Raw genomic sequence first — 25,679 nt, 5'->3', positions numbered from 1 at the left:
TGCATTCAAACATACAGGTGCCCCGAAGTTAGTTATGCCGTTAAGTATATGTGTAGACAGAACCCCTCCTCGCATTTCGTGGGAAATCGAAGGGGAGCGTTGCGATGTTTATTTAGTTAAGTTAATAAATCATTTTATTCCCCCTCTTATGGAACCATGGTACCTTCCGAGCACTTGCAGCCCTCGGTTCGCTGGTCACAGCATACCACTGTCCACCCGCTGTCTATAGAAATTCTATATATATATAGTGTGGCTGTATATATACTATATATATAGTGTCTATAGAAATATATAGTGTGGCTGCGCCGTCATTCACCTTCCCCAAACACACGTGGAGTGGGCGGGCCTTGCCGGTGCCTGGCCGAGACCCCGCCCATAAAGGGCGGACCCATGGGAGCCCCGTCCAATCAGGGCGGACAGCGACGTCAGTTTTGACCAAGGGAGGTCGATTGACTATGAAGGGACCCTCTGAGACGCGTTCAAGGGAGTTCAGTCAAAAAGGCTCAGTTCAGTTCTGCATTTGCTGGGGCGTTCGTTGGAGTGTTGCTGGAGTCTTGGGTTCGGTGTACGAGGAGGATTGACAGACTGAGAGCTTTTTCACGAGTCTGTGGGTGGTGGTGCATGGCTGTTCTTCGTTGGTGGAACGATCCGTCTGGTCGATTCCGATAACGACCGAGGACACCCGACCTCGACTCTCGCTGGGTCCTGTCCGCGACCCTGATCCCCGCCCTGGGACTCCACTCTGCTCCGCTCGGGTTCCTCCGCGGACACGAGCCCCACGCGTGTGACTGTGGGCCGAGCTGCACGACCATTGGCAGGTGCCGCACCACAGAGCACCCCTCCCTCCAAAGTGGAGGTACCCAGCCGAGCTGCGACCCCAGCTCGTCTCTCTCCCTGACTGCGAGGTTCCTTGGAATTCACCTGGGTGTTATTTTCATCTGTGTGTGTGTGGCCCCAAGTTTGCTAAGTACAACTACATAAGTGTTTTCAATCATTGTAAATCTCCTGTATATCCACGATATGCTTGCTCTGTGTCCTTCTTGCTGTAAATAAAACAATTGTAGAAATGTTCCCAGTTCGTTTCCGTCTTTTCTTTCATTGGTCCAACATGGTTCGGATCTGAGGTTAGCTGGGTCTTTGTTCCCGTTCATCTGCTCATCCTCGCCGGCACGGCTTTGGTAGTTCCGCTCGACTGCACCCGAACCGGAGTTGGTAGTCGGTAGTTGGAACTCAACCGCAGTCGGTAGAGTGACGCGGTTCGAGCAAGACATGCCGAGGGCGTGGTTCCCTAGTAGATGACACCGGGTGATTAATTGGGTAAATTGGTTCCAGACAAAAAAGACCCTACGTTACGCGGTGGAGGTATTGGCGTCCACGGTCGGTTAAGTGACCCACCGCCTCAGGGAGTTTTCCGTGAGCGACGGCCGACAATTCCGGAGAGTCCGGTGGGAATCGACGTAACTTTCCCCACCTAGCGGTCGTTCTTGCCACCGGACCTCCGGCCCGCAACAATATAAATATACAGATACTGTATATATATACACACACACACATATATACAAATATATGTATATATACATATACAAATATATATATATATATATATACATATACAAATACAAATATAAACAAGCCGTTAGGCGACATGGCTGCTCGCTCTAGATGGAAAGCTGGCCGACGCGACGAGCCGATACTCATGTACATGCTATCAATCAATTTAGCACAATAAATATGATTATCACAGCCCTCTTAGTTTGCGCCCAGAAACCCGCCTTGTGAAATTTCAGGAATGTTTCCAAAGAGACTAACAAATGGCAGCCCTGGTAATTCCATTTATCTATTCGCTAAAGATTTTATTTTTTATATGATGCTGTAAGACATTCTCCTTGGGCACAAAAAAAAAAAACAGGTCCCTCAGAGGTCCAGTTTCAGAGGTATTGAATTTTGTTGTACAGTCCACAATAAGTGTATGATGTACGATAAAGTATTTTAGCTGTTGCTAAGCAACGGAGGTGTGCATAGCAACCATTCATTTTTGTGTACATGCCAGCCACATTGTACATATTTCACCCAAGTTTCATCAAAATCACACTTTCTCTTGGAGATATTCGCAATTAACCGTTTCTGAAATGTTCGACATGCACTCGCCCAAAACCTATCTCCTCCTACAAAGATTTTTTGTTCGGGCTGCAAATTGGCATGAAGCGAGCAAGACAGATTGCGCATAGAACTCTAAGCTTCGATTTTCGATTTTTTTTTTCGATTTTTTTACCACTTTGAAGGGCCGTTGCTATGCCGTTGCTTGGGCCTGGGGTCCCATATTCGAAAGCACATGATTCCCAGAAATATGAGTCCTACCTCCCAAATTTCATTGGAATCGGTTGAGTGGTTTAGCCCCTCGGCTTGACCAAAGTTTCGCAGACAGACAGACAGATGGAATGTCCAGAATAAGGGTGCTCTAAGAGCAGCCAATATATATCATATATACATATACATATACAAATATATACATATACAATCACAAACGGCCACAGGTGTAAACTATAAGGGCACTCAGTGGAGTGCATACCTCCACCACATAATGCCTGATCCACAAGAACTTATCGGGCTTAATAATTACATTTTTGAGATATTGTGCTATTTATCGTTTTGGGCCCAATCTCTCAATGGTGAAGAATCACTTTTATAATTAAATAATTCTCGTACCCAGATCCAGATCTTCACCAAAATCGAATCATTTCTTCCTCATCACACACCCAACCTATCCACCGAATTTCATCCGAATTTGTCCGTAGCTTTTTAAGATATCCTGCTCGCAGACAGACAAACAGACAGACAGAGAGGGGTGAAAACATAACTTCCTTCACCTTCGGTGGCGTAGTGCAAAACATGTGCAAAACCTATTGTGTGACACGAGAATTTGACTTGAGGAACCAGCTTGTCAGTAATGAACGGATTATGGGGAAACGCAAGTTAATTGTGTTTAGTTAACAAGGATAATATATTTATAATATCTACTCAACTCCAAGGGGAAGCATTTTCAGACTAAAGTTACCAGCCATGTCAAACAGCGAGATTGGGAAGTACACAAACACAACTACTGAAGTGTAACTTATACGTTGCACAAAACGGTGCAGTTAAAGTAATGTTACAACACCACAGATCAGTAATCGCTACCAAAACAGGTCGGTGGTCTCTGTCTTCTGTGCCCCCTTTTGGTGTTGTGCCCATTTTACAACACCACAGCAGCTCTTTCCGTGCTCCCCCTCCACCCTCCAGGTTTCTCAAGGGCACGCACGGTCCACCATCAACCCCCTTCTGGTGAAACTACCTAAATCCAGAATCACTGCTCACCTCCACTTATTTGTTCCTCTTTTTTTCCCCCCACCTGTGTAACCAACTTCCACATTCTCTTCAACCTCATTCCTCCCTCCAGGTCTTCAGGATGGCTGTTCACCAGCATCTCAGATCATCCCCCATCCAAAAACATATTTTCTACCTCCATTAAACGTCTCCATGCCCACTTTTGAAATTTTCAGTTTTTCCTTTCTGAGAGTATCCACTTGTCCAACCTGTGCATCATCCCTTTGCCCTCATTTGTCCATCAATCCTGCAATTGGTGTGTGTGTGTCCCCCCCCCGTCTTTCTACTGTTCCTTTTGTTTTGTTCTCTGCTTTAGCTTCTCCACGAGCCTCCACACTGTATACAAAAATAAAAGAAAAAATTAAAATGCCAGACTGCCAAGTTACAATACAAGGAATCATTCCAAATCAAGGTCCTTTTTGAATTTGTAAATATTTATCAAGCAAAGCACAAATGGAATATAAACGGGAGGGAATAAACGGTCCACGTCGGAAAGCACAATATTAAAAGTGCACAACATTACACAACATTAACCAACACTTAAAATCCAGGCAAGAACGTCAGAGTTTTCCAATGGGGACATGCAAAATGTTCACAGTTTGTTGTTTTCCTGCAAATAACTCAAACATTATGGTAAGTATGGAACAAGCAACCTGGCGAACAGCCTCAAAACTTGTGGAACATCGGTGGCACAGCACCAGGGCGTGCATTGTGAGCCAAACCGGCCTGGCCAGCATGCACACCGAGTCACTTGTGCCATTGCCAGCGGGAAGCTCACACAGACGCACTCAAAGCACAGATATGCACGCATTACAGCACACTTCACCAGAGGATGAATCTCAACGAGGAAAACTCTGCGGACAACTCCACTTACAAACCGTCTTCCTCAATGCTTCGTCGACCATCTTTAAGCTTTCACCTCCTGCCAAAATGGTCATTTATACAAGGGTGGACCCCACAGTAGCAGTAAGTACACAAAAGGCCAGGTCAGAGCAGAAGGTCAGAAAAATTGCCTTTTGCTGCAAAGCAATAATTGAAAGAAGGTTGCATCAGATTAACAACAAAAAAAATATACAAACTGCCACAATCAACAACTTTTGCCATCAATGCACAAAATGAAAATGGAATGACCAAATAAATTTTTACCAACTTACACACCTGCGTTGCACAAAATGACAACCTCAGGGTAAATGACAACTGATCAATAAAAATAAATCAAAATACAGCACAGGCTAAGAGGTCTCGGAGGCCTCAGAGATCCCGACAAATGAAAAGAATCATACTTGTATATCAACGAGGCAATGGACAAACCAATGACGCAATTAAAACTGCTCTCGTTTGCTCATTACACCTTGATTGCGTTTCATTAAGAGGTCGGCACAGAGATTGCGAGGCCGGAATTAAGCAGCCAGCAACTGCATCGGTACTTCTACTAGAAAAGCATTGCTCCTTGCCAAAGATGCACCAGTAGTAATACGCCAACGAAATGCCAAACCAGGGAATCGCAAAACATCGCAAAAAAGTTAGCCTGCCACCCAAATGGTGCGCGGTACGGGTTCGTCTACCCGGCCCAAGAGGCGACAAACCCCGGCTGGCAGCTGCCTTCCTACCACGTAATCTTTCATCCCCGCCGAGTCGCTCGAGCGTCATGGAGCGTTCGCGCAGCCTGGTAGGAATCAATAAGCTTCGGACGAGGCCCGAGCCCCCTCCCCCACCGCTTGCACCACGGAAGCAGCCGCTGAAATCCCACTTCCTTTCCCAATGCAAGTCTCCAAAGGCCGTATGCTCAAACTAACACCATCTTGGTTCAAGCAGGAGCAAAGGGGGGAAGCAGCAGAAGAATGAATTCCAGGGCAAAGAGAGAAACATCGTCACATATCATACACATGCGTAAAATTGCAGCAAGATAAATTATGAATAAAAGGCCATCAAATGGAATCGAGAACAGTCGGGTTAGGGCAACAAGCGTCTCGGTTGCAAGACGTGACGGAGCGCCATCATGGTGAGGAACAAAATCGAAGAAATTAAAATCAAAACAAACACTAGTAGTCATGTTCAAACACAGGACAATGACAACAGGCAGCAGCACAAGTGGACTGTTTGCGGGTAATTAGCTCGTTTATACAATACTTCATCGTAGCAAGCTTTGCACCGTTCAAAGGGAAACTGAAAGTTGCACTCGAGAAAGTTAACAGCTCGGTCAGTGGAGAAGAATCTTCCTGGATTCGAGGTGGGATTAAAAAGGGCGGTACATTATACTCTTTCGATAATAAGCAAATTACAAAACTTCATCGTGGACCAACTCTGAGGCAATCGTTCGTTAACGTCCCATTCTTAAGAAAAGGTGAACATTTTAAAATCAACGTGCCCGAGCCGAGGTGTGTACGAAATGCAACTTTTGCTAACCGTGAGCCAAACAAGCCGAAGAAGGAAAGCAATTTAAACGAGGAACGAACAAGCCAAAAAAGAACAGAGAACGGAGCGGAACGCCAAAAAAAAAACCGGGAATTTAACGGGTTCAGAAAACGGAAGCAAGAGCCAAAGCTAAGAGGTGGAAACAACTGCTCGAATGGCACGCCACTAACCATCTCATTTATCACAGCACATGGACTAGGCCGTACATCTGTGGGTAGGGCTGCACAATCTGCACGAGACGAACGTTTGCCGCTCCCCTCGACGGCAAACTCCACCTTTCCTTTGCAAACAAGCATGGAAACAACAACCATATGGTCGTGGAAGTGAGAGCGAGCAAAGTGCATGCCGGCGGGACTGGGAAGTTGAAAAGTAGACGTGCAACTGACCGATTTAACCAAAACCCTGATCAATCACGTCCTCGCACGAGCTCCATAAACGATGCATTCGGTGTCAAATCACCGTCTCACAAATGAGAACGGGTGCTTGAAGATGAAGAAGGGAAAACGCACAACCATTTCCACACGTCAAGTAGGTTCGTCTAATTCCTCGCCTGGCAAAACTCCCAGGGGAAAAGAACAAGAATAACAACAACAAAAAATTCCACATGCATTTCCAGCGAAGTCAACAGGAAAGGAGAAAGCACGGCTTCTTTGACGAGTGCAGTATCACACAGTGCAAAGGTAATTATACAAACACCCATGCGATATAAATCAAGTACCCAAGCACCAGTCCCCATGCACGTTTGCCAACTTGCCAGGCACAGGAAGCTTTGACGCCATTTCTTCCTGTCTCGGCATGCTTTCCCTGGAAAAGGCAAAGCCTTCGGCCACACGATCGCGGCATGATCCGTTCCGTGCCGAAAGTACGAGGTGAATGCGAGAGGCCGCGACTCCAGAAAAGGACGTGCAAAGCTTCTCGCTCTTCTCCAACTCTTCCCTCAAGGTCCGGGGAGACCGGAGGCTCAGCTTACCCGAGGGCCGATGTTCCGCAGGGTTAACCGCGTGGATCACGGGCACACTACACCTTTCCACTGGGCACGATCGAAACCACAATCCCTGCAATTAAGCTTACACAACATGACGCTAAACATCATCGAAAATTTTCCTAAATTCCACCGATGACTCCACCATGGTTAAAAATGCAGAACAAGTGGAATAACACGAGATGTACAAACGATGACCTGTTCAAGAGAAATAACAAACCCGAAAAATCCAGAGCACACGAGTTTAAACTGACAACACCTTAACAAGCAATTAACTCAATTACCCCCACCCTCATCACCTTCCATTTTTTCTGTCCTCAACTCCCAACGAACCCCAAACACGAACAACATCCAGGAAACAAAAACAAAAGGACACACATTCAGACTTTCGCACCCCCAGCCTTACGTGCACCAATACGGGACAGCACGTGTGCACTGGCACAAAGCACGTGAATGGAGAAAAGTGAATCACGTACAAGAAAGACAAAGTGTGCTGCAGGTATGACAAACAAAAGAACTAAGGAAAATGCCAAATCAATATGAAAAAAACAAAATTCATCTCCACAGGGTAGTACCACGGAACACCACCCAAAAGGGGCAGTGTCCAACGATAAAAACATTTAAACAAGCTTACATCACCAATCTTGCACACAGCCTCATAATGGGGGTCAAGTGAAAGTTTATAAAAAATAATTCATTCAAAAAAAAAAAACATTTAAAAGGGAAAAGAAAGAGAACAAGTTGCACAATTAAACATACAAAACATGTACGCTCTGAAAAAGGGTCCAGAGAAAAGGAGAAAACAGAACAACACCACACGTGCACTCGGTACAGCGCGTACCACCGCTACGCAATGCCTGATCCACGAGAACATATCTGGCCCAATACATTTTTGACATATCGGGCTATCTATCGGTTCAGCCGATCTCCCAATGGTGAAAGAATCACTGAAAAAAAAATTCAGATCTGGATCCAGATTCGGATGTTCACCGAAATCGAATCAATTCGTCCTTGGCACACCCCCAACCTGTACAGCAAGTTTCGTCCGAATCCATGCACAACTTTTTGAGATATCCTGCACAGAAACAAACTGACAGACAAACAAACAGACGGAGAAAGGGGTGAAAACATAACCTGCTTCCACCTTCGGCGGCGGAGGTGATCACATTGTCATCTGGAAAACACAAGCCTCCTTCAAAGGGGCACGTTTGCTTTGCAGTCCAGAGGAAGGCCGGCTACACACGGTGACGAGCGATCAAAACCACAATAAGTCCCACAATAAGGCAGCTGTGTGAACGGACTGGACAGTGGGAACACGAACAGCAGAACGACGATGCATCGGGTTCACGAGAAAGGCAAAACGTTTGAAGTGACCAGGTTAACAAGCAAACGACACCAATTAAAAGTTAAGGATCACGACAGCAAACAGTAAGGAAGTACGTAAATAAGGAAAGAAAGTGAGAACTCGGCAAAAACGACAGCAACTCTGAGAGGGACGAATCCGGCCAAGTAGAATGGATCACCCACCACGTAGCTCCGGGTGAATGACCTCGGCGAGCATGGGGGGCTCGCCCCACCAGTAGATCCACAGCTCCTTGAGACCCGGCGACCCATTCCGTCGCCAAACGGCCAGCAAGTTGGTCTGCAGACACCGGGTGAAGCTGTGCAGGATCGGGTCTTCGTGCACGGGCGAGGCGAAGACGGGTCCCGCCGCACCCACACCGAAGCTGTACCTACGCCATTTGATGCCAGTCAGGTCAGCCTGGGGTCGGAAGAAGCAACAGGGTCGGTTTACTTGGGTTAAACACAGTTATCACAAAGTGCAAGAACACGTGAAAGTAATAGCCGTCGCGCGCACAATGGTCCTGCCCGTTTCAAACACAATTCCGATGAAAGATCCATTCAATTCACAAAATACGTTGGCATGAGCAAAGTTGGGCAACGCGATGAACCGTCGTGTTTACACAAACACCGTGTGCTTCACCGCTCTGACGTCACTGTTACTCTGACGTCGAGCAGCACAGCCTGCGGGCCAGAGCGAACAGAGGGGGGGGGGGCACGAGCAAAGGAGATCAGGCCAAAGTGGGGTGGGCAGGAGGGGCACGAGCAAAGGAGATCAGGCCAAAGTGGGGTGGGCAGGGGGGGGCACGAGCAAAGGAGATCAGGCCAAAGGGGGGTGGGCAGGCAGGGGGGGCACGAGCAAAGGAGATCAGGCCAAAGTGGGGTTGGGGGAAGAGGAGGGGATTCCCTTCCCCTAACACCCCTCCCAACGACCCCGAGGTACAACCCCACGTTAAATCCTCATTTATCGTTTCGATTTTTTTTTTTTTTTTTTAAACACAAAAATCCATAAACAAATCACGAAGAGTATCGCAAGGTTTGTTTGGGCGCCACGCGGTAAACAGGCCGTCCTGCCAACGCACAAACACCGTCACGGTTCGTTCATCAGATTTCAGAGAGGAAACAATGAAAGAGTCGAAAATAAATTTTAACAAAAATAACATAAAATAAAATAAAAAAAATCATCACTTAGAGAAAATGGCCGCTGTTAATGATGCCGGGGCGGCGCTGCCCGTCTCGTCTCCCTCTCAGTTCCTCTCACTCACTCACTCACTCTCTGTCTCTCACATTAACCGAACCCCCCACCCCCCTTCTCCACAAGTGCCTCCTCAGGCCGACCCTCACCAGAGAAAATAGATTGGAATGGCAATCCTCCAAGCTGGCACCATTCGCCACCCAGCTTGCCGCGCTCATACTCCCCGCATGTCTCCTCTCTCAGGCCGCCGCCGTCGCCTTCTCCTTCTCCTTCCTCGCTCCTCCTCTCCGTGCTCTCTTTTCTTCACCTCCTCACTCCCTCACTCCCTCAGCGGCCTGTGGCGAGCTCTTCCCCTTCCCTTCACACTCTCCTCCTCCTCCTCTCTTCTTTCTTTTTTTTGTGTCCACCACCGGGCAGCGACTTGACGAGACGACACTCAGCCGTGCGTAGACAGCCGTGTGTTGTGGTGAAAGCTTGGTCTTCCTTCTCTTTTCTTTTCTTTCCGATCGTCTTGTTCCTGCGATCCTTTAGCGCCACCTCTTCTTCTTCTTCTTCTTTAATCTTCGTTCCCACCTCGAGAGCGCCCCGAAGGCAGGACCGTGTTGGTGAAAAAGAAGGGAGGGGGGCGGGGGTCAACCAAAGCCTCCGAACCCGTCGTTCACCTCGTCTTAACTCACTCCTCCCCGTGGGATATTAAGATCTCCACAGGCGCGAGCCCGAGCGGACGACGCGCGGTTCCCGCCTCCACGGGGCTCGCGCCGCCACCGCCCGCGCGCGCTCGTAATGGCGGAGCCCGAGATTCCGCGCGCGACCAGCTCCCTCCCTCCGCGAGCCGTTCCCGTCGTCCAAAGCGTCCCGATTGGCCGAACGCGGGTCACGTGGACACGCCACGGACGGAGCTGAGAACGGCGGTGGCGTCATGAAGAGGCAAAGCGGAGGGAGCCATTCGTGTGGGGAGAGTGGGGGTTGTGGAGGTGGAGAGAGAGGTTGGGAGGTTCCTTGTGAGGGATGGGAAGCTTGCATTCCGAATGTGGCTTGAGACGTCGAATCTGGACGCCGAGGACTTGGGCCCTGCGTGAAGGTTACAACGAGGTTTAGTGCAATGAAGGACTTGGAGGTTACTGAGTGCGAATGAAATGCGAATGAATGAGTTTTGAGAACCGCTGTGGTGTCTTGTTTGCCCATATTCCATGTGAGGATTGATCCGTCCCATCGACCTTCTCTCTTTCTCTTCAATTGAGCACCTCTCCTTCCAAGGAGTACGTAATAAATAGATGGCCCTTATATAAACTCATCATAACTCGTGACGAGCCGACCCCAGGTTCAAATTTTTATTCATTTTCACATTTAGTGTTTATTTATTTAATTTTGAACTTGTTTGTGTACTTTTATGTTTTTCAATTTTTCTTCCTCCGAAGCCTGTTGAGTGGACGACGCGGCCCTTCCGACGTGACGTAATCCGACGTGAAGTAATCCGCCCCAGAATGCTCGGCGCGCATGCGCAGAAACCCCTCGAGATGACCATCTTCGGGGCATGTGAGGTGCCGTCGTGCGTGCACCGGAAGGATGGTTCCAGAAAACGATCTCAAAAAGTTTCGGACGGATCCGGGTGAAATTTTGTGGACACGTTCGTTATGTGACAAGGACGAACTGATTCGATTTTGGTGAAGATCCGGATCCGGATCGGGATACGAGAATTATTTAATTTTTGAAGTGATTCTTCACCATCGAGAGGGACAAAAACAATATCGAGCCTGATGTTTCAAACACGTGTTGGGCCCAGTATGTTCTCGTGGATCGGGGCGGAGGTTTGTGCTCTCCCGAGTGTCCTCGTTTGGTTCTGGGACCACAAAGAGAAATTTATTTTCGATTTTTGCATTTATCGTTAAAAGGTCGTGTTAATGCCGCACCCCCGCTCACTTGTATTAACAGGAAATTGCAATAACTCACCACCACTCTTCTATTGATATCTCATCGTGTAGAAAGCTGAGTTCGTGTCTAAAAAGCCTGGTGTTGGCCTAACGATTAGAGTGGCTGACTTGGGATCCTCGGGTCCTGAGTTGAAGCCCCGTTGGCCGCTGAATACCAGGTGGGGTTGACTCGGTCTGTCATCCTTCCGAGGTTGGCAAAATGAGTGCCAGCGAACTGGTAGTAGGAACACTGCATCAGTGGCATAGCTGCGTCCCTAACCGATGATGCAACCAGCAGCCATAAGGCCACACTCGAAAGAGAGTTCTTGTCTGTGCGTCATAATCGCCGGCCATTCTTGTCTGTGCGTCATAAACACCGCCCAAATAGGCCACGCCCTCCAGCCGTCCAGAAATCGCCGCCATCTTTTTTCTCTTCACGGAGCTCAGATTGTTTTAAAGGCCTCGTTTACATTTGAAGACTGAACAACGGATCTTCTAATCATTAAATGAAGATGCCGTTTCGAGGAAAAAAAATAATGACATTTTGATGACAACTCAAACGAGGTGATGCGCGTTTTGTCCACAGCGATCGCAGCAGCTGTCTAATATACACCGCCCAATTAACGTGACGTTAATTCTCATTATGCAGAGGAAAGGAAACGGTGATATTTCATTTGGAAAAAAAATGTTTTTATGTACTGTATGCTGTTGAGATGTCCAATGGAGTGTTGTGACCAAGCAGCTTGCTAGCGCTTGCCAAGCCAGCCGGTCCTTATCAACGGTTTCTCACGGTGTTTGCTTGAGTGCTTAAGCCACTTGGCAAGCGCTCGACAAGCTGATTGATAAGTGAACACACCCGAGATTCATGACATGGAGATGAGGATAAACATCGATATTTTTGGGGGCCGGGTATCTGTGGCGAGCACGACCGCTCGAGGGAGCAGTAGAGTCGGCTCCACCGAACACACCGGAATTGAGGTCGTGACCCTCGGATAAGTCCGAAAGGCACAGGTCCCTTGCAGGGCCATGAATCACCAATAATTCAACCGCGTGGGGTAGGGTCAATTGCCAAACTTCAATATACCTAACGAGAACGGGCACTCGGTAGAGCGCATACCTTCGCCGCCGCAACTTTTTTCCGGTCACATTTGAAAAACGTCATTTTAAAACATCCATGACGTCACAACCGTCAGTCCGATTGACGTCAAATTTAGTGTGTAACCTCCTTGAATTCAGTCCAACAAAATGGAATGATAAACACTGAAAAATTATAAAGTTGAAAAATGACGTCATCTTTTGACGTCATTTTGACGCACTTCCGGGGACGTCACGTCCAATCGGGGACGACCATTCTGAAAGCTCGTAGTTCACTGAACGTTTTGACGTTGGTTTCATTTCAATAGCTCTATTAGATCTGAAGCTATGCCTACAAGTATATTTTGACTTTGAGTGTGGCCTTGACCTTGACTACAGAGGTAATTGGCAAAACCTGTACATCAATAAACAGATATTTTGGTACTGATCCTAATGCCTGGATTTGGGAGACTTTGCTTTATAAATTATATAGATATTTGAATGTAAAATATCAGGACATTTTAGCCACAATTGAAAAACGTCATGTTCAAACGTCAATGACGTCATGACGGTCAGTCCGATCGAAGTCAAATTTGGTGTGTGACGTCCTTAAGGTAAGTCCTACAAAACGGTATGATCAAAACTGATGAGATCGAAAATTGAAAATTTACGTCATCTTGTGACGTCATTTAGACGCACTTCCGATGACGTTACGTCAAATCCGACACTACATATCCGAAAGGTATCTCGTCATGGAACAATATGGCGGTGGTTGCATGGTTGATAGCTGTATTATGAAGGAAGTTATGCTCAAAAGAGTGTTTTTGACCTTTTCATGACCTTGACCTTGACCTTTGACCCGATCGCTCCCAAAATCTAAGCAAATCGTCCTTGGATACTCACGAATCATCCCATCAAATTTCATGCAATTCGGTTTAATACTTTCTGAGTAATGCGAATAATAAACAAACACACATATTCACAAATAAATAAATACACAGCGACCAAAATATAACCTTTCGCAGAATGCGAAGGTAATTACCCACGCGGCAAAGCTACCGGGGAATTCACACCCTCGACGGACCTCGAGCGGAACGAGCCGTTACCATGCCCAAACCGTGTGTAACCCGAGCGGAGATTGCAGAGGCCTGTCGGTCCAAATGAACAATTTCCTGCCTCGCTATTTCTCAACACACACCGTGTTAAGCCAATGAAAGAAACACAGAAACGAGCTGGAACATTTAACAGATATTTATTTGCAATAGGCAGGGAGACACAGAGCAGAGTTATCCGAATAAGCAATGCAAATAATGTACAACAAAAAGCACTAAACAATTCTACTTATCGGACGGGCCCACACACAGACGCACACACCCTCCAAAAGAAAAGGTGGCTGCGGCCTTTATTGATACCCCCAGCTCGGAGAGAAGGTGAGCAGACGTGCTTGTACCCCTCCGATTGGCTGAGAGGGGCACGCCATACCCGTATTTGGAGCGAAATCCAAGACTCCAACATCCGAAGAAACCCCGCCTGGCACATTGGACTCCGCCCACGTACGTGCTGACGCACACGCGTGGGAAAGGCCGATAGTGAAGAAGCGAAGATGGGCGTTGTTGTTAAAAGATCTAATAAACCTGACTATACAATAATTCGTAGCACACACATGTAATTCCCATGAGACAAAGGGGGGATTCTCACTGTAAACACATACTTATTGAAATAAATAAGCTTGGGGACTCTGGCTGTTTGTGTGCATAAGGTTTCCAAATCCGTAACAATATATCGTTTGGATGAATTTGTCCCTCAAGAGGTGGGGTGGGAGGAGGGACCCCATATTGCCTGGCAACGCCATCATTTTGAAAGTTTGACCCTGAGGATGACAAAATGGAACTGCAGGTGGAAGATGTGTAAGCTTGAACGGGAATGGCACGTGGGAAAATTAAACATGAATTGGATTTGGCATAGAATATGTACTGTGGCTTCACACAGAGGTGATTCAGTCCTCGCAGAGAGTTGAGCCAGAGATAGTTATGGGGAGGTGTGCCAATGGCTGTGATAAACAAGCCCACTCCATAACTCTTCCATTCAGAGTTGTGATTCAAAAGAAGGGAATTGGGCTTAAAGTGGTGGTTGTCGTGGTCATAGAGATTGTTGAGGAACCAACCAGAATGTGTTTAGCTGGCGCTGAGAGATATTGTTATGGGGATGTAGAATTGCTCCAGGAGCTCAGAGGTGCAGTTTGAGAATCAGAGGACATTCCCACATTTTGGAGGGTCCGAGGGACTCCTGCTTCTGGAAGCAGAGTCGTGACTGTGCAGCCTACATGCTATATGCCATCTCCCACCATCTGCTCCATTGCTCTCTCCCCTCCCTTTCCTTAACATGGTTTTACAACACACAAGATGAACAATTACAAACCAGCTGGATGGAAAAGTCAAAGAAAAGTCCAAGTGGACCAGAGTTATAGGGCGGAGGAGCTCCTTATGAGACAACGGCCATCAATATCTCGTGCCCAACTGTGTCTGCAAACGTCCTCCTGCGGTTGGGTTACTTCTTATTCGGAAGTTGGTGCAAGGATTTGCACTCTGGCCACCGTAAAACCCTTTATTCCGCAAAACATTCTAACACCACAAAAAAATTCTGAAAACCCACTCCGTGGGAGTACCTCCTGTGCAGCTTCCCTTCACAGGGCAGCTCACCGGATGACGGGATTGGGGCAAAGCATTCGGGACCCCAATCTTTGATGATGGGAGGGAAACCACGGGGTAACCTTCCCAAGTCAGATTGCAGTAGTGTGTGTCGAGGTGGTGCTGAGGTGTCATCCACCAGACGGTGGTCTCCTTGGATTAACCTTATGTGGTCCCTTTGGGTGGATGCCTGGGATGTCCTATCCTGAAGAGAGGATGACCACCTGTCTCTGTTATATTGTTGCGGGGCCGGGACGTCGACCGCGAGCACGACCGCTGGACGGAGCCGCAGGTCGGCCTGACCGATCGCCTGGAATTCAGATCGTACTTCTCCGGAAAGCTCCGGAGAACACGGGTCCTCTATCGGACCGAAATTCGCCAATGGATAGACCACGTGGGGTAGGGTCGATTGCCAATTTCAATTTACCTAAATACCCACGTGGTTCAACTACCGGGGAAATTCACCCTCGACAGAACTCGTACTAAAACGAGCCGCTTAGCGCGCTCGTTCCTTGTGCGATTCCGAGCGGTTTAATCGCCGAGAATCGTTGGTCCCGATTGTCCCGTTACAATGGCCACGGCAGTGGCCTGCTAATTCCCTGGCACGCGACACGCTAAGTCAATGAAAGAATTGACATGAACGAGCTGAAAACATTTAACAAATGGGGGGTTATTTATACAATAGGCAAGGAGGGGAACACAAAGAGCAGAACTAAACCGACTAAAGCAAGGCAATGCAAATATATACAGCACAAGCACTTCACAGTTTTGCTACTTACCAGACGGGCCTACGGACACACACACACACACACACACACACACACACACACACACACACACACACACACACACACAAAGAAATGGACCACCCGGTCTTTATTAGGACTTTCAGCCCAGAGGACAGTCGGGCTGAGGACCAGGATGGCTGGCTACCTGGCCGCGAACACGTGACTGGACGTTCCCTCCTTCCAGGAGCTCCGGTCATGGAAGGACTGGTGTGGCGCAACCGAACCCAGCCGAGTTGAGACGAGGTGATTGCCTAAGCTCGCGTTCGCGCGGAAGAGGAGGCGGAGGAGGATGAGGAGGATGCCGACCAGACCAGACAGGCTTCCCCGAGACGAGCACTCCAGCGAGATGACGACAGAGCCCAGCTAGAACGAGATGGGTCGCTCGAGATGATGCTCCTCCTCGCTTCTTCCTTCCCTTTGCTTCTCCTCAAGTCTCGTCTCTCTCTGTCTCGTCCCTTTCTGCATCGATGCAAGCTTCCTTTATACGCTCCGGTGCGCTCGACCCTCCCCCTCCCCAGTGCGCGGGGAAATTCCCGGGGCGGGGGGTTGACCTTGCTTTCTCCAGCCCCGCCCTAATGGTCGTTCTTGGTTACGTCGCTGAATCTCGGGGCGGGAGGTGGTCGTCCTCTGCTGCAGCATTGTTCTTCTTTTGTGGTGTTCCGATAAAACTCCTACCTATTAACATACATCACAGCACATTTACATTGATTCACCCTTCAGACAAGGGGGTGGGAGCTATCTATAAAATACATACTTATCGAAATATCTGAGCGAAAGGACCTGAATGTTGAGTGTGATCATGGCTTCCAGATTCGCAACAACATGAGCTCAAGTGTTTCGACATCAGTATTGCAGCACTCTCTGAGGTTCGGAAACTGGATTGCGGCGAGATCATGGTGGTGGTTACACCTATTGTTGATCTAGTCGCTCTGATGGTTACCATGCCCAAGGAGTTGCTGTAGCTGTGTCCACGATGCTAACTCCAATGGTAATTGAAGTAACACTGCTCAACGAGCATATGATGAGACTAAGGATTCGTCACTCCTTGGTTGTCGTTTCCCTTGTCTCTGAATATGATCCGACTGAGGTGAGTGATCTCACCGTGAAGGATGCATTCTATGCCACGCTTGAGTCTGTGGTTGATCAGTGCCCCAGGCGAGATACACTTCCAGTCTTGGGTGAATTCAATTTATCGAATGGAACTGATAGGGATGGTTATGAGGTGTGTGTTGGTCTCCATGGGTCAGGAACTGTGAACCTGAATAGCACTAAGTTCCTTAACTTTGCAAGAAGTCATGGACTTTGGATGGCTGGTTCATGGTTTGAGCGCCCACAAGCTCATCGCTGGACTTGCTATTCCAACGCTGGTGGTGTGTCAAAAGAGATTGACCATGTGCTCGTTGATGGCCGCTGGAGGATGATCCAGAATTGCAGGGTCTACCGCAGTGCTCAGTTCCTCAACACTGACCCCTGGCTTGTTGTAGCAACTCTGAAATTGTTGCTCAAATCCGGGAGAATGGTACCATCCCAGCCGAGGCTAGATGTTGGCAAGCTCAAAGATGAAAGGGTAGCTGAGGAGTTTTTGAACAGGCGGAGTGGAGATTTGGGGTCTGGGTGCTTTGGGGGATCTTGAAGAGTTGTGAAGTGCCTTCAAGACTACCGTCCTTCATGTTGCCGGTGGATGCCTTGGAACTCATGGTCTGCAAAGAAGAATTTTGTCTCTCAAGGTACACTCGATACCATTGACCAGACTCGCAGGGCCAGGCTGAATGGCAGAGCTGAGTTGTTCAGGGAGCTGAGGCGTAAAACTACGTGCACTCAGGATGGACAAGGAGGCCTATGTGCGAGGAATCTCTGAGGCGGTCGAGCATCACCTGTGGTCAAGTGATTGTCATCCGACTTCCAGGGGAATTCGCACAATGTGTTCCTCCAAGCCCGTTCATTGGTGTACTGCAGTTAGAGCGGAGGGTGGTGGGGTCTTCACAGAGGAGTCCGAAGTGAAGGCCCGCTGGGCCGTTTACTTTGAGCTGTTGCACCAGGCTGATCCATCAGCTGTTATGTTGAATTGGACGTCAGGGGTGTTACATCCCTGTTGCTGACCCTCCAATCAACTGGGGTACACCTTCGCTTGTGGAAACACAGGCTGCGGTGAACCGGTTGAAATGGGGTAAAGCTTCAGGGATCTGTGGCATCCATGCTGAACTTCTGCACTCATGTCGATGCATGCAGTTCTGTGCTCTGCCTGGAACACAGGCATCATCCCAACAGACTGGAAGAGGGGCCTTGTTGTCCTTCTCTGGGAAAGGAAGTGTGATCGCCAAGACTGCAACAATACCGAGGGGTTACGCTACTCTCAGTGCCGGGCAAGGTCTTTGCTCGGACAATTATTAATAGGGTTCGCCACAATCTGCTTGAGCACCAGCATCCAGAGCAGTCAGGCTTTATACCAAAGAGGTCAACGATTGACCGTATCCTTGCTCTTCGGGTCTTCACCGAATTCAGACGAGAGTTTCGGCAGGGGCTGCTTGCAGCCTCTATTGATCTCTGTAAAGCGTTCGATTCAGTGAATCTGGATTCCCCTCTGGAGGATTCTTGGTCTTCGTGGGGAGCCACCAAAACTTATCAATCTGATGTCTGAACAATACTCTGGTACTGAGAGTGCTGAAGGATGTGGTGGTACCATCTTTGACATATTTACCGTTGTTGCTGGAGTTTGTCAGGGGTGTGTGCTGGCCCCCACACTTTTCAGCACTTGTACGTTGGTGTCCGAGGTGCAGCGGAACATGGAGGGCGAGAGTGTAGCAGCAAACTCCGCTTTATTGCGCGTCCGAATGTACATCACTGCCACCCCTAGCGGGCGAGTCATGATATACGAAAACCCAATCACGTGATACAGCACACTCCTCCCCTCGTAAAATGACAATTATAACATGACCAAACGAAACCAATCAACAATCAAAATCCTCCAAGTACCGCAGCCATCTCCTGACCCGCCTCAGACGGGCAGCGACGCCAGACGGCCCAGGATCAGATGCCTCCCGGCTTGGTCGAGGTGACCCCCTCACCGGACTCGCCCCATCCGAAACAACAACCGCCCCTGGCCGACAAGCTTGCTCGTCGTCCTCGGGCAGGACTGAATCAGGTGAACACCTCGCGGGCATCGGCACGTCCGGCCCTGGCGATACAACGTCTGGCCATGGCGACATTACAGGTGGGGGTCCCACATCACTCGGCACGGGGGGGGGGGGGTAGGCGCTGAACAGCGATCATGCATTTGGTCCACGTGCCGCTTCCACACCTCCCCACCATCAGTCCGCACCATGCAATTCGCCGGCCTCAGTACCACAAAGACCACAGCCGGCACCCACTTGGACCCGTGGAAATAATCGCGCACCATTACCCGCTGTCCCACATTAAAACCGCACAGCAGCGTCGGGCTCGCCGCCGCAGGGCCAATTGAAAACAGGCCCATCAACGGCTGCCGGTTTCGCCCCGGGTCGCCGAGGTCGCCTCGTACATCGCCGTCCCTGACCTGAACGGTGGCCAACGCCCCTCGGCACACACGCTTCAGATGACCCACCTTGTGACAACGTAAACACACGGTGCTTTTAAACGGGCACACACGGCGCAGGTGTCAACCTCCGCATCCCAAACACGTCCGCGGGGTCACCTCGCCGCTCGTGCGGCCGCGCGGCGGTCAGGCCCCGACCCCCACCGAACGATGTGCGTGCGTCCCGGGGCACCCGCGACACCGCGTGGGCCCCCGGGCCATCTGGCATGCTGTGGCCAGTGATGGCCCAAACATCTCCAAGAGTCTGCTCGACAGCTGCAGCAGTGTCGACCGCCGAGGTAAATGTAATGGCTTCACCCTTCAGCCGTAGAACCGCCGAAACCATTTTCGCATCTTGCAAACCAGAAATAAAACGATCTCTGAGCCGAGCTGGACGCCCCTCTGCCGTGAACTTGCAGGCCACGGAAGAATGCTTAATCCGTGCCACAAAATCAGCGACGCGCTCCTCTGTACCTTTCGCGAGGCGATCGAACTGGTATCGAGCCAGCTGTAATGACTTCTCCAGCGCCATGTGTGCTTTCATCCTCAGCACAATGTCCCGAAACGACAGCGCGTCCCCACTGGGCTTGTCTGGCGCCACCAAATCACTCAGCAGTCAATAATGCTCCGCCGACAGTGAGGCGAGCAAGAACGACTCCTGTTTGCTCTCGTCGACCACATCATTCACGTGGAAATAGCACCCCAATTGTTCCGAAAACAATTCGAAGTCGTCTCCGACGAAAACGGGCACCTGTCCGTGCGCCGTGACTCGTCGATCAACCATCCTCGTCAGCCAACTGTGGTGTCCGAGGTGCAGCGGAACATGGAGGGCGAGAGCATAGCAGTAACTCCGCTTTATTGCGCATCCGAATGTACATCACTGCCACCCCTAGCAGGCGAGTCATGATATACGAAAACCCAATCACATGATACAGCACAGTACGGACTGGATACTGGGGAGAATGTCAGAGAGATCAAGCTGCGGTACATCGGTTGGAAATTGCAAGATTCCTTGATTTCGCAGATGATGCAGTCATCTACGCGGAGACCTTAGATATCCTTTTGGGGGCCCTCGAGGTGCTGAATGAGGAGTCGGGGCCGCTGGGATTATGGGTTTCCTGGGTCAAAACAAAGATCCAGGCTTTCAATGACATCTTGAATGCTGTTATCCTGTCTGTACCTGTTTGTGGTGAGGATGTTGAGGTCATGGAGAGATTCGCTTACCTTGGCAGTGATATTCATGTCTCTGCTGGCTGTGAGCCAGATGTCAACAGACATCTGTGTCAGGCCTGGGGAGTCATGGATTCACTGTATCATGGGGGTGGCGCTGCCGGTACCTGTGCGGGAGGATGAAAGTCCGAGTCTTCTGGTCCTTGGTGCTTCCAGTCTTGCTCTATGGATGTGAGACTTGGACTCTGACCAGGAATCTGAGACGGACACTTAATTCCTTTGGTACCAGGTCTCTTCGGAGAATCCTTGGCTATCACTGGTCGGACTTTGTGTCCAACGAGCAGTTGCTGAGAGAGACTCAAATGAGATTTGTTACCTGCATAGACCGTGAGCGTCAGCTGCGGCTGTATGGACATGTGGCTCGTTTTCCTGATGCTGATCCTACTCACCAGATTCTTTCAGCGAGGGAGCATCGTTAGTGGAGGAGGCCAATGTGCGAACCATGTGCCTCATGGTTGAGCAACATCTCAAGGAGATGGGGATGGACCAGGCATCTACCTGGGGGATGGCCATACGGAGGCCCCTGGAGTCCCCGCAGAAAGTGGACGCAACGACGCACTGTTCTGGCGCTTGCTCCCATACCTAATCTGACCTGACCTGGATGGAAAAAGTAAATAGGGGAAAGAATGATGAGAAGGAAAGATACAACTTGCACACCCTTCTTTGCTTGGTCGCTGGTCTTGGGCTGAGCGATTATATGCCGTCGAGCGGACTAGCCTGAGCAGGTGTGTTCTTGCAGAAGGTTTTCCCACCATTCTGATCGTGTAAACCTCAATTCCATCAACCAAGAATGATTCAAAATGTGAGAAGATAAAATGTAAAGGAAATATAACTGGGGAATAAATTACTCTGTGCAAATTTATGTATGCCATCAGACTGTGATGTTTTTCTCTTTGACGTGTTATATTGATTGTCGAGATGAATATCGTGAAGATAAAAATATATAGGTTTTCTATGCCAAGAACTCGTGAATAATGATGCAGAAACATTTCTCTTTTTATACAGTGAAGAGTCTACTGCTCCATGCTTAGACAACAACTTTGATGACAAAATTAGCCTGGTGTTGGCTTCATGGTTCAGGAGGCTGGCTTAAGATCTTTGTGTCTTGAGTTTGAGCCTGTTGTGCCATTAACACAACACCAGGTGGGGTTGACTCAGTTTGTCATCCTTCTGAGGTTTCCAACATGAGTACCGGATTACTGGTAACTGTGGCACTGCATCAGCAGAACAGCCACACTTCCAGAAATGATGCAACCAGCAGCCACAAGCTGTACACGAAACAATTACTACAAAGCTGACAAGTGAAGACCTTCAGACCTTTGGTGCACCAAGGCAAGTTATGACCATCCAAGGACTTCAAAACCCGAGGTAGAATCGCTCGGAGAAGGATAGCAATATAAATTGTACAATACAGTTTTCCAATCTTGTTACTGATCTGGCCGAGGGGGTAAAATGGGGAATAGATGAGAATAGTTACTTCATAGTGCTTGTAAGCGTAATGTAATTCCTGTAAATTAATAAAAGGTGTTGGGCACGTGTTTAGAAATATCAATGCCGTTTCTCTCCCACCTCCCTACATTCTTGAACCTTCCTCCATTGTAATCTGTCCTTGTGTATGGCCCTTCTTTTCTGAGTTTGCAGCCAATCGGCGCTGCTAACCCGCCCCCGAGCGCAATTGTAAGGTCAGCGCGAGGACATGACACAAGGCAGAGACCGGACCATACGTGCTCATCTTATACACTCAAAGCCAGAAGACCACCCGTGTGTGGAATTTCCTCGGCTTGCCACGCCAGTCAGCACTGGCCATCGATCATCGCTTCACCAGCGACGTCTGCCAATGGGCATGCACCGAGTGCGTTCCGATGCACCCTCCCGCCAGATGATAAAGGCGCATACACCACATTGGCCGTTGTCCGTGGGGTGCTTCTTGGTTGGTGTGTGTGATTGGTTGCCGGCTTTCTCCTCTTCGTGGTTCCTGTCTGCTGCATTGTGATTTCTGACCTGTCCTGCTTAGTTTTGTGGTGCAGAGTTGTTCGCGGTACAGCTTTGTGGCACAAGTGCTGGTGCACGTAGAGCGTGGCTGGGGAGGCATGCAGGGCACTGTGAGGACGGGCCCTGAACCAAGACTCGCACAATGTGCATGGACTTCATATGTGGACCAGGCTTACTTTTCTTTGTCTTGTCTATTATCTCTCTATCCTGTGTGCGATAAGTTATTTATTAAGCCGTCAAGGTAATCTCACTGATGAAATTGTCATTTTATTCGTCTGATACCGCTTTGTGGGAGTTTCCTGTTAATGAGAACATGAGTGTGGTCATTGGGAGGAGGTTCCATAGCACGTAATATATTGGCAAATTAACCCGTTATATGGGCACATTGGGTTCACGCTCAAGTACTTTAAAAGCGAAGCTGATCTGGAAATTATAAGGCTCCCGTCTGATAAATGAACACGTCATTCAATCCACGAAAGTCTCAGTCTCTCCCTGTCATTCTGGAAGGATCGTAAAACTAATCCTCCATTCTCTTTCATTTTTATTTTTGGATCTCGGTTTCATGAAAGGGTGAGGTGACAGGGTAAAATACAACACAAAAATCAGGGCAATACCCCGAGGCACTCACCTGATAGAATAATGATACTGAGGAGGAAGTCAACGTGCGACGGAATTAGCAAAATGTACTGATGAACCAATGTTATAGCCCTAATTTCATTTTTAGCCGCATCTCGCGTAGCGAATGCTGGCTCTAAGAGAGCTCGGCGTTGTTGTTGTTGTTGTTGTTGTTCTTCTTCTTCTTCTTCTTCTATCTTCTTCTTGTTCTTCTTCTTCTGGTGAAGACAAAACCTTTAGGACTCGGCTCTTTTATATACAGGATCCGGATCTCCTTAAATCAGTGGTTTTCAAACTTTTTTTAGTGGTGACCCAATTTCAGAACCTCTCTACATCGCGCCACCCAAAAGATTCAAAACCCAATTCATAATATATAAGATAAGATGTCATATGACACAAGAATATTTACTGTTCACTTTATTCACCATCGTCATGTTTTCATAGACGAGTAAACGGAGAATAGCCGACAGTAACCAAATAGTACAGTTGAATGTTTCAGAAGATTAGTCCGAATGACATTTAGATATATCAGTGAGAAGGATAAGCCTGTTATTCAGAAACCAACTTCTCTATTCGGGAAGTAGATGACAATGCCAGGATCATATCATGCTCCATTTCCAGGCGATTTCTGTACTTTGTTTTAATCACCATATATATATGTATATATATATATATATATATATATATATATATATATATATATATATGTATATATCAGAAAATCGGGGTCTGAGGGGTTGACAGTGGGGTTGACCCCCCCCCCCCCACCCCCAAAAAAAGATTTATTTGCTTTCTTCTCAGAAACTACATACACAATTCCGATGAAACTTGACGCCAACTTTCATCACCTGTGATCCACCAAAGTTTGTTTACGACATTAAAACAAGGACAAATGTGTCCAAGAGTCGCGTCCTAAAGGCAATAACAACTTCCGATATTTCGTAAAGTGCCTTGATGGAGCCAATAGCGAGACCCATCATGGAGGCTCCTGTTCATGACGAAAAAAATTGTGTATTTACGACATTACAACACATTAAATGGAATAATCTTTAAATAGTAACATGAAGTTTTCGAAACTTAAAAGCAAATGTCCAAATATATTTAAAAGTTCATGTTAGACGCTCTCAAAAGGCACCCTCAATGCGAGGATGTGTATAGGTGTTTAGTATTTAAGGCTTGGTTTTTCAAACCCGGGGGCGTGACCCCAAGTGGGGTCGCCGAGCAAATTTCGAGGAAGTACAGGAAAGTATAAGGAAGAAGGGGTTGGCGAAAAGGAAGTGGGATAGTCAGAGAGATTAAAAAAGTAGGCGGGAGTACAAGGAGTGGTGGCGAAAGGCAAAAAGAGAGGTGGCAAAGGCCAAGGAAAAGCATATGACGAGCTGTATGAGAAGTTAGATACAAAAGAAGGGGAAAAGGATTGATACCGATTGGCAAGACAGAGAAACCGAGCTGGGAAGGATGTGCTGCAGGTTCGGGTGATAAAGGACGCAAATGGGAATGTGCTGATGAGCGAGGAGAGTGTGTTGAGAAGGTGGATGGAGTACTTTGAGGAGCTGATGAATGAAGAAAATGAGAGAGAGAAGGTTGGAAGAGGTGGAGATCGTGAATCTGGAAGTGGGGTGGATCAGTAAGGATGAAGTGAGGACTGCTATGAAGAAGATGAAAAGTGGAAAGGCGGTTGGCCCAGATGGTATACCAGTGGAGGCATGGAAGTGCTGAGGAGAGATGGCAGGGGGTTGTTAACCAGATTGTTTAATAAAGTCTTGGAAAGTGAGTGGATGTCGGAGGAGTGGAGATTAAGTGTACTGGTTCCGATTTTCAAGAATAAAGGTGATGTGCAGAGCTGTGGAAATTACAAAGGGATAAAGTTGTTAAGCCACACACCATGAAGGTGTGGGAAAGAGTAGTGGAAGCTAGGTTGAGAGGAGAGGTTACGATCTGTGAGCAGAAATATGGGTTTATGCCAGGAAAGAGCACCACTGATGCAATGTTTGCTTTGAGAATGTTGATGGAGAAGTATAGGGAAGGCCAGAAGGAGTCACATTGTGTGTTTGTGGATTTAGAGAAAGCTTATGATAGGGTGCCAAGAGAGGAGTTGTGGTATTGTATGAGGAAGTCGGGAGTGATGGAGAAGTATGTGAGGATCGTGCAGGATATGTATGAGGACAGTGTGACAGCGGTGAGGTGTGCGGTAGGATTGACGGACCGGTTTAAGGTAAACGTGGGATTGCACCAAGGATCGACTCTGAGCCCTTTCCTGTTTGCAATGGTGATGGACAGGTTGACGGACAAGATCAGACTGGAGTCTCCATGGACTATGATGTTCGCGGATGACATCATGATCTGTAGGGAGAGTAGGGAGCAGGCTGAGGCGAGCCTCGAGAGGTGGAGATACGCACTGGAGAGAAGGGGAATGATAGTCAGTCGGAGCAAGACGGAGTACATGTGCGTAAATGAGAGGGAGGGTGGTGGTATGGTGCGGTTGCAAGCAGTTGAGGTGGGGAAGGTGGATGGGTTTAAATACTTGGGATCAACTG

General features: G+C 48.3%; 1 protein-coding gene and 1 long non-coding RNA gene across 5 annotated transcripts in view; one reads left to right on the top strand and one right to left on the bottom strand.

The window, feature by feature from the left end:
* The window catches only part of LOC147027425 (mediator of RNA polymerase II transcription subunit 13-like), a 197,126-nt gene extending 187,049 nt beyond the window's left edge, over positions 1 to 10,077 (bottom strand). For 2 of the 3 annotated variants that reach the window (XM_085876794.1, XM_085876795.1), the window contains exons 1-2: positions 9,446 to 10,077; positions 8,288 to 8,522 (exon numbers count right to left, since the gene is read on the bottom strand). In XM_085876794.1, the coding sequence (XP_085732920.1) occupies positions 8,288 to 8,522; positions 9,446 to 9,514 (304 nt within the window). In that variant the 5' untranslated portion in view covers positions 9,515 to 10,077. Of the gene's footprint in view, positions 1 to 4,973; positions 5,165 to 8,287; positions 8,523 to 9,289; positions 9,306 to 9,445 lie in introns of those variants that run through there. The other variant, XM_085876796.1, reaches the window with a different exon arrangement.
* Positions 10,078 to 10,276: 199 nt separating this feature from the next.
* LOC147027424 (uncharacterized) overlaps positions 10,277 to 25,679 on the top strand; it is a 54,663-nt gene continuing 39,260 nt past the window's right edge. Inside the window, exon 1 of one of the 2 annotated variants that reach the window (XR_015057036.1) lies at positions 10,277 to 10,413. This is a non-coding gene — a long non-coding RNA (uncharacterized LOC147027424). Of the gene's footprint in view, positions 10,556 to 25,679 lie in introns of both variants that reach the window. The other variant, XR_015057035.1, reaches the window with a different exon arrangement.

Source organism: Eptatretus burgeri, chromosome 4 (genome assembly GCF_056783735.1).
Source record: "Eptatretus burgeri isolate ZD-2024b chromosome 4, Ebu_testis_v1, whole genome shotgun sequence".
NCBI classification, from domain to species: domain Eukaryota; kingdom Metazoa; phylum Chordata; class Myxini; order Myxiniformes; family Myxinidae; genus Eptatretus; species Eptatretus burgeri.
The sequence above is the reverse complement of the archived record's forward strand: the minus strand, read 5'-3'. Positions and strand labels throughout refer to the sequence as shown.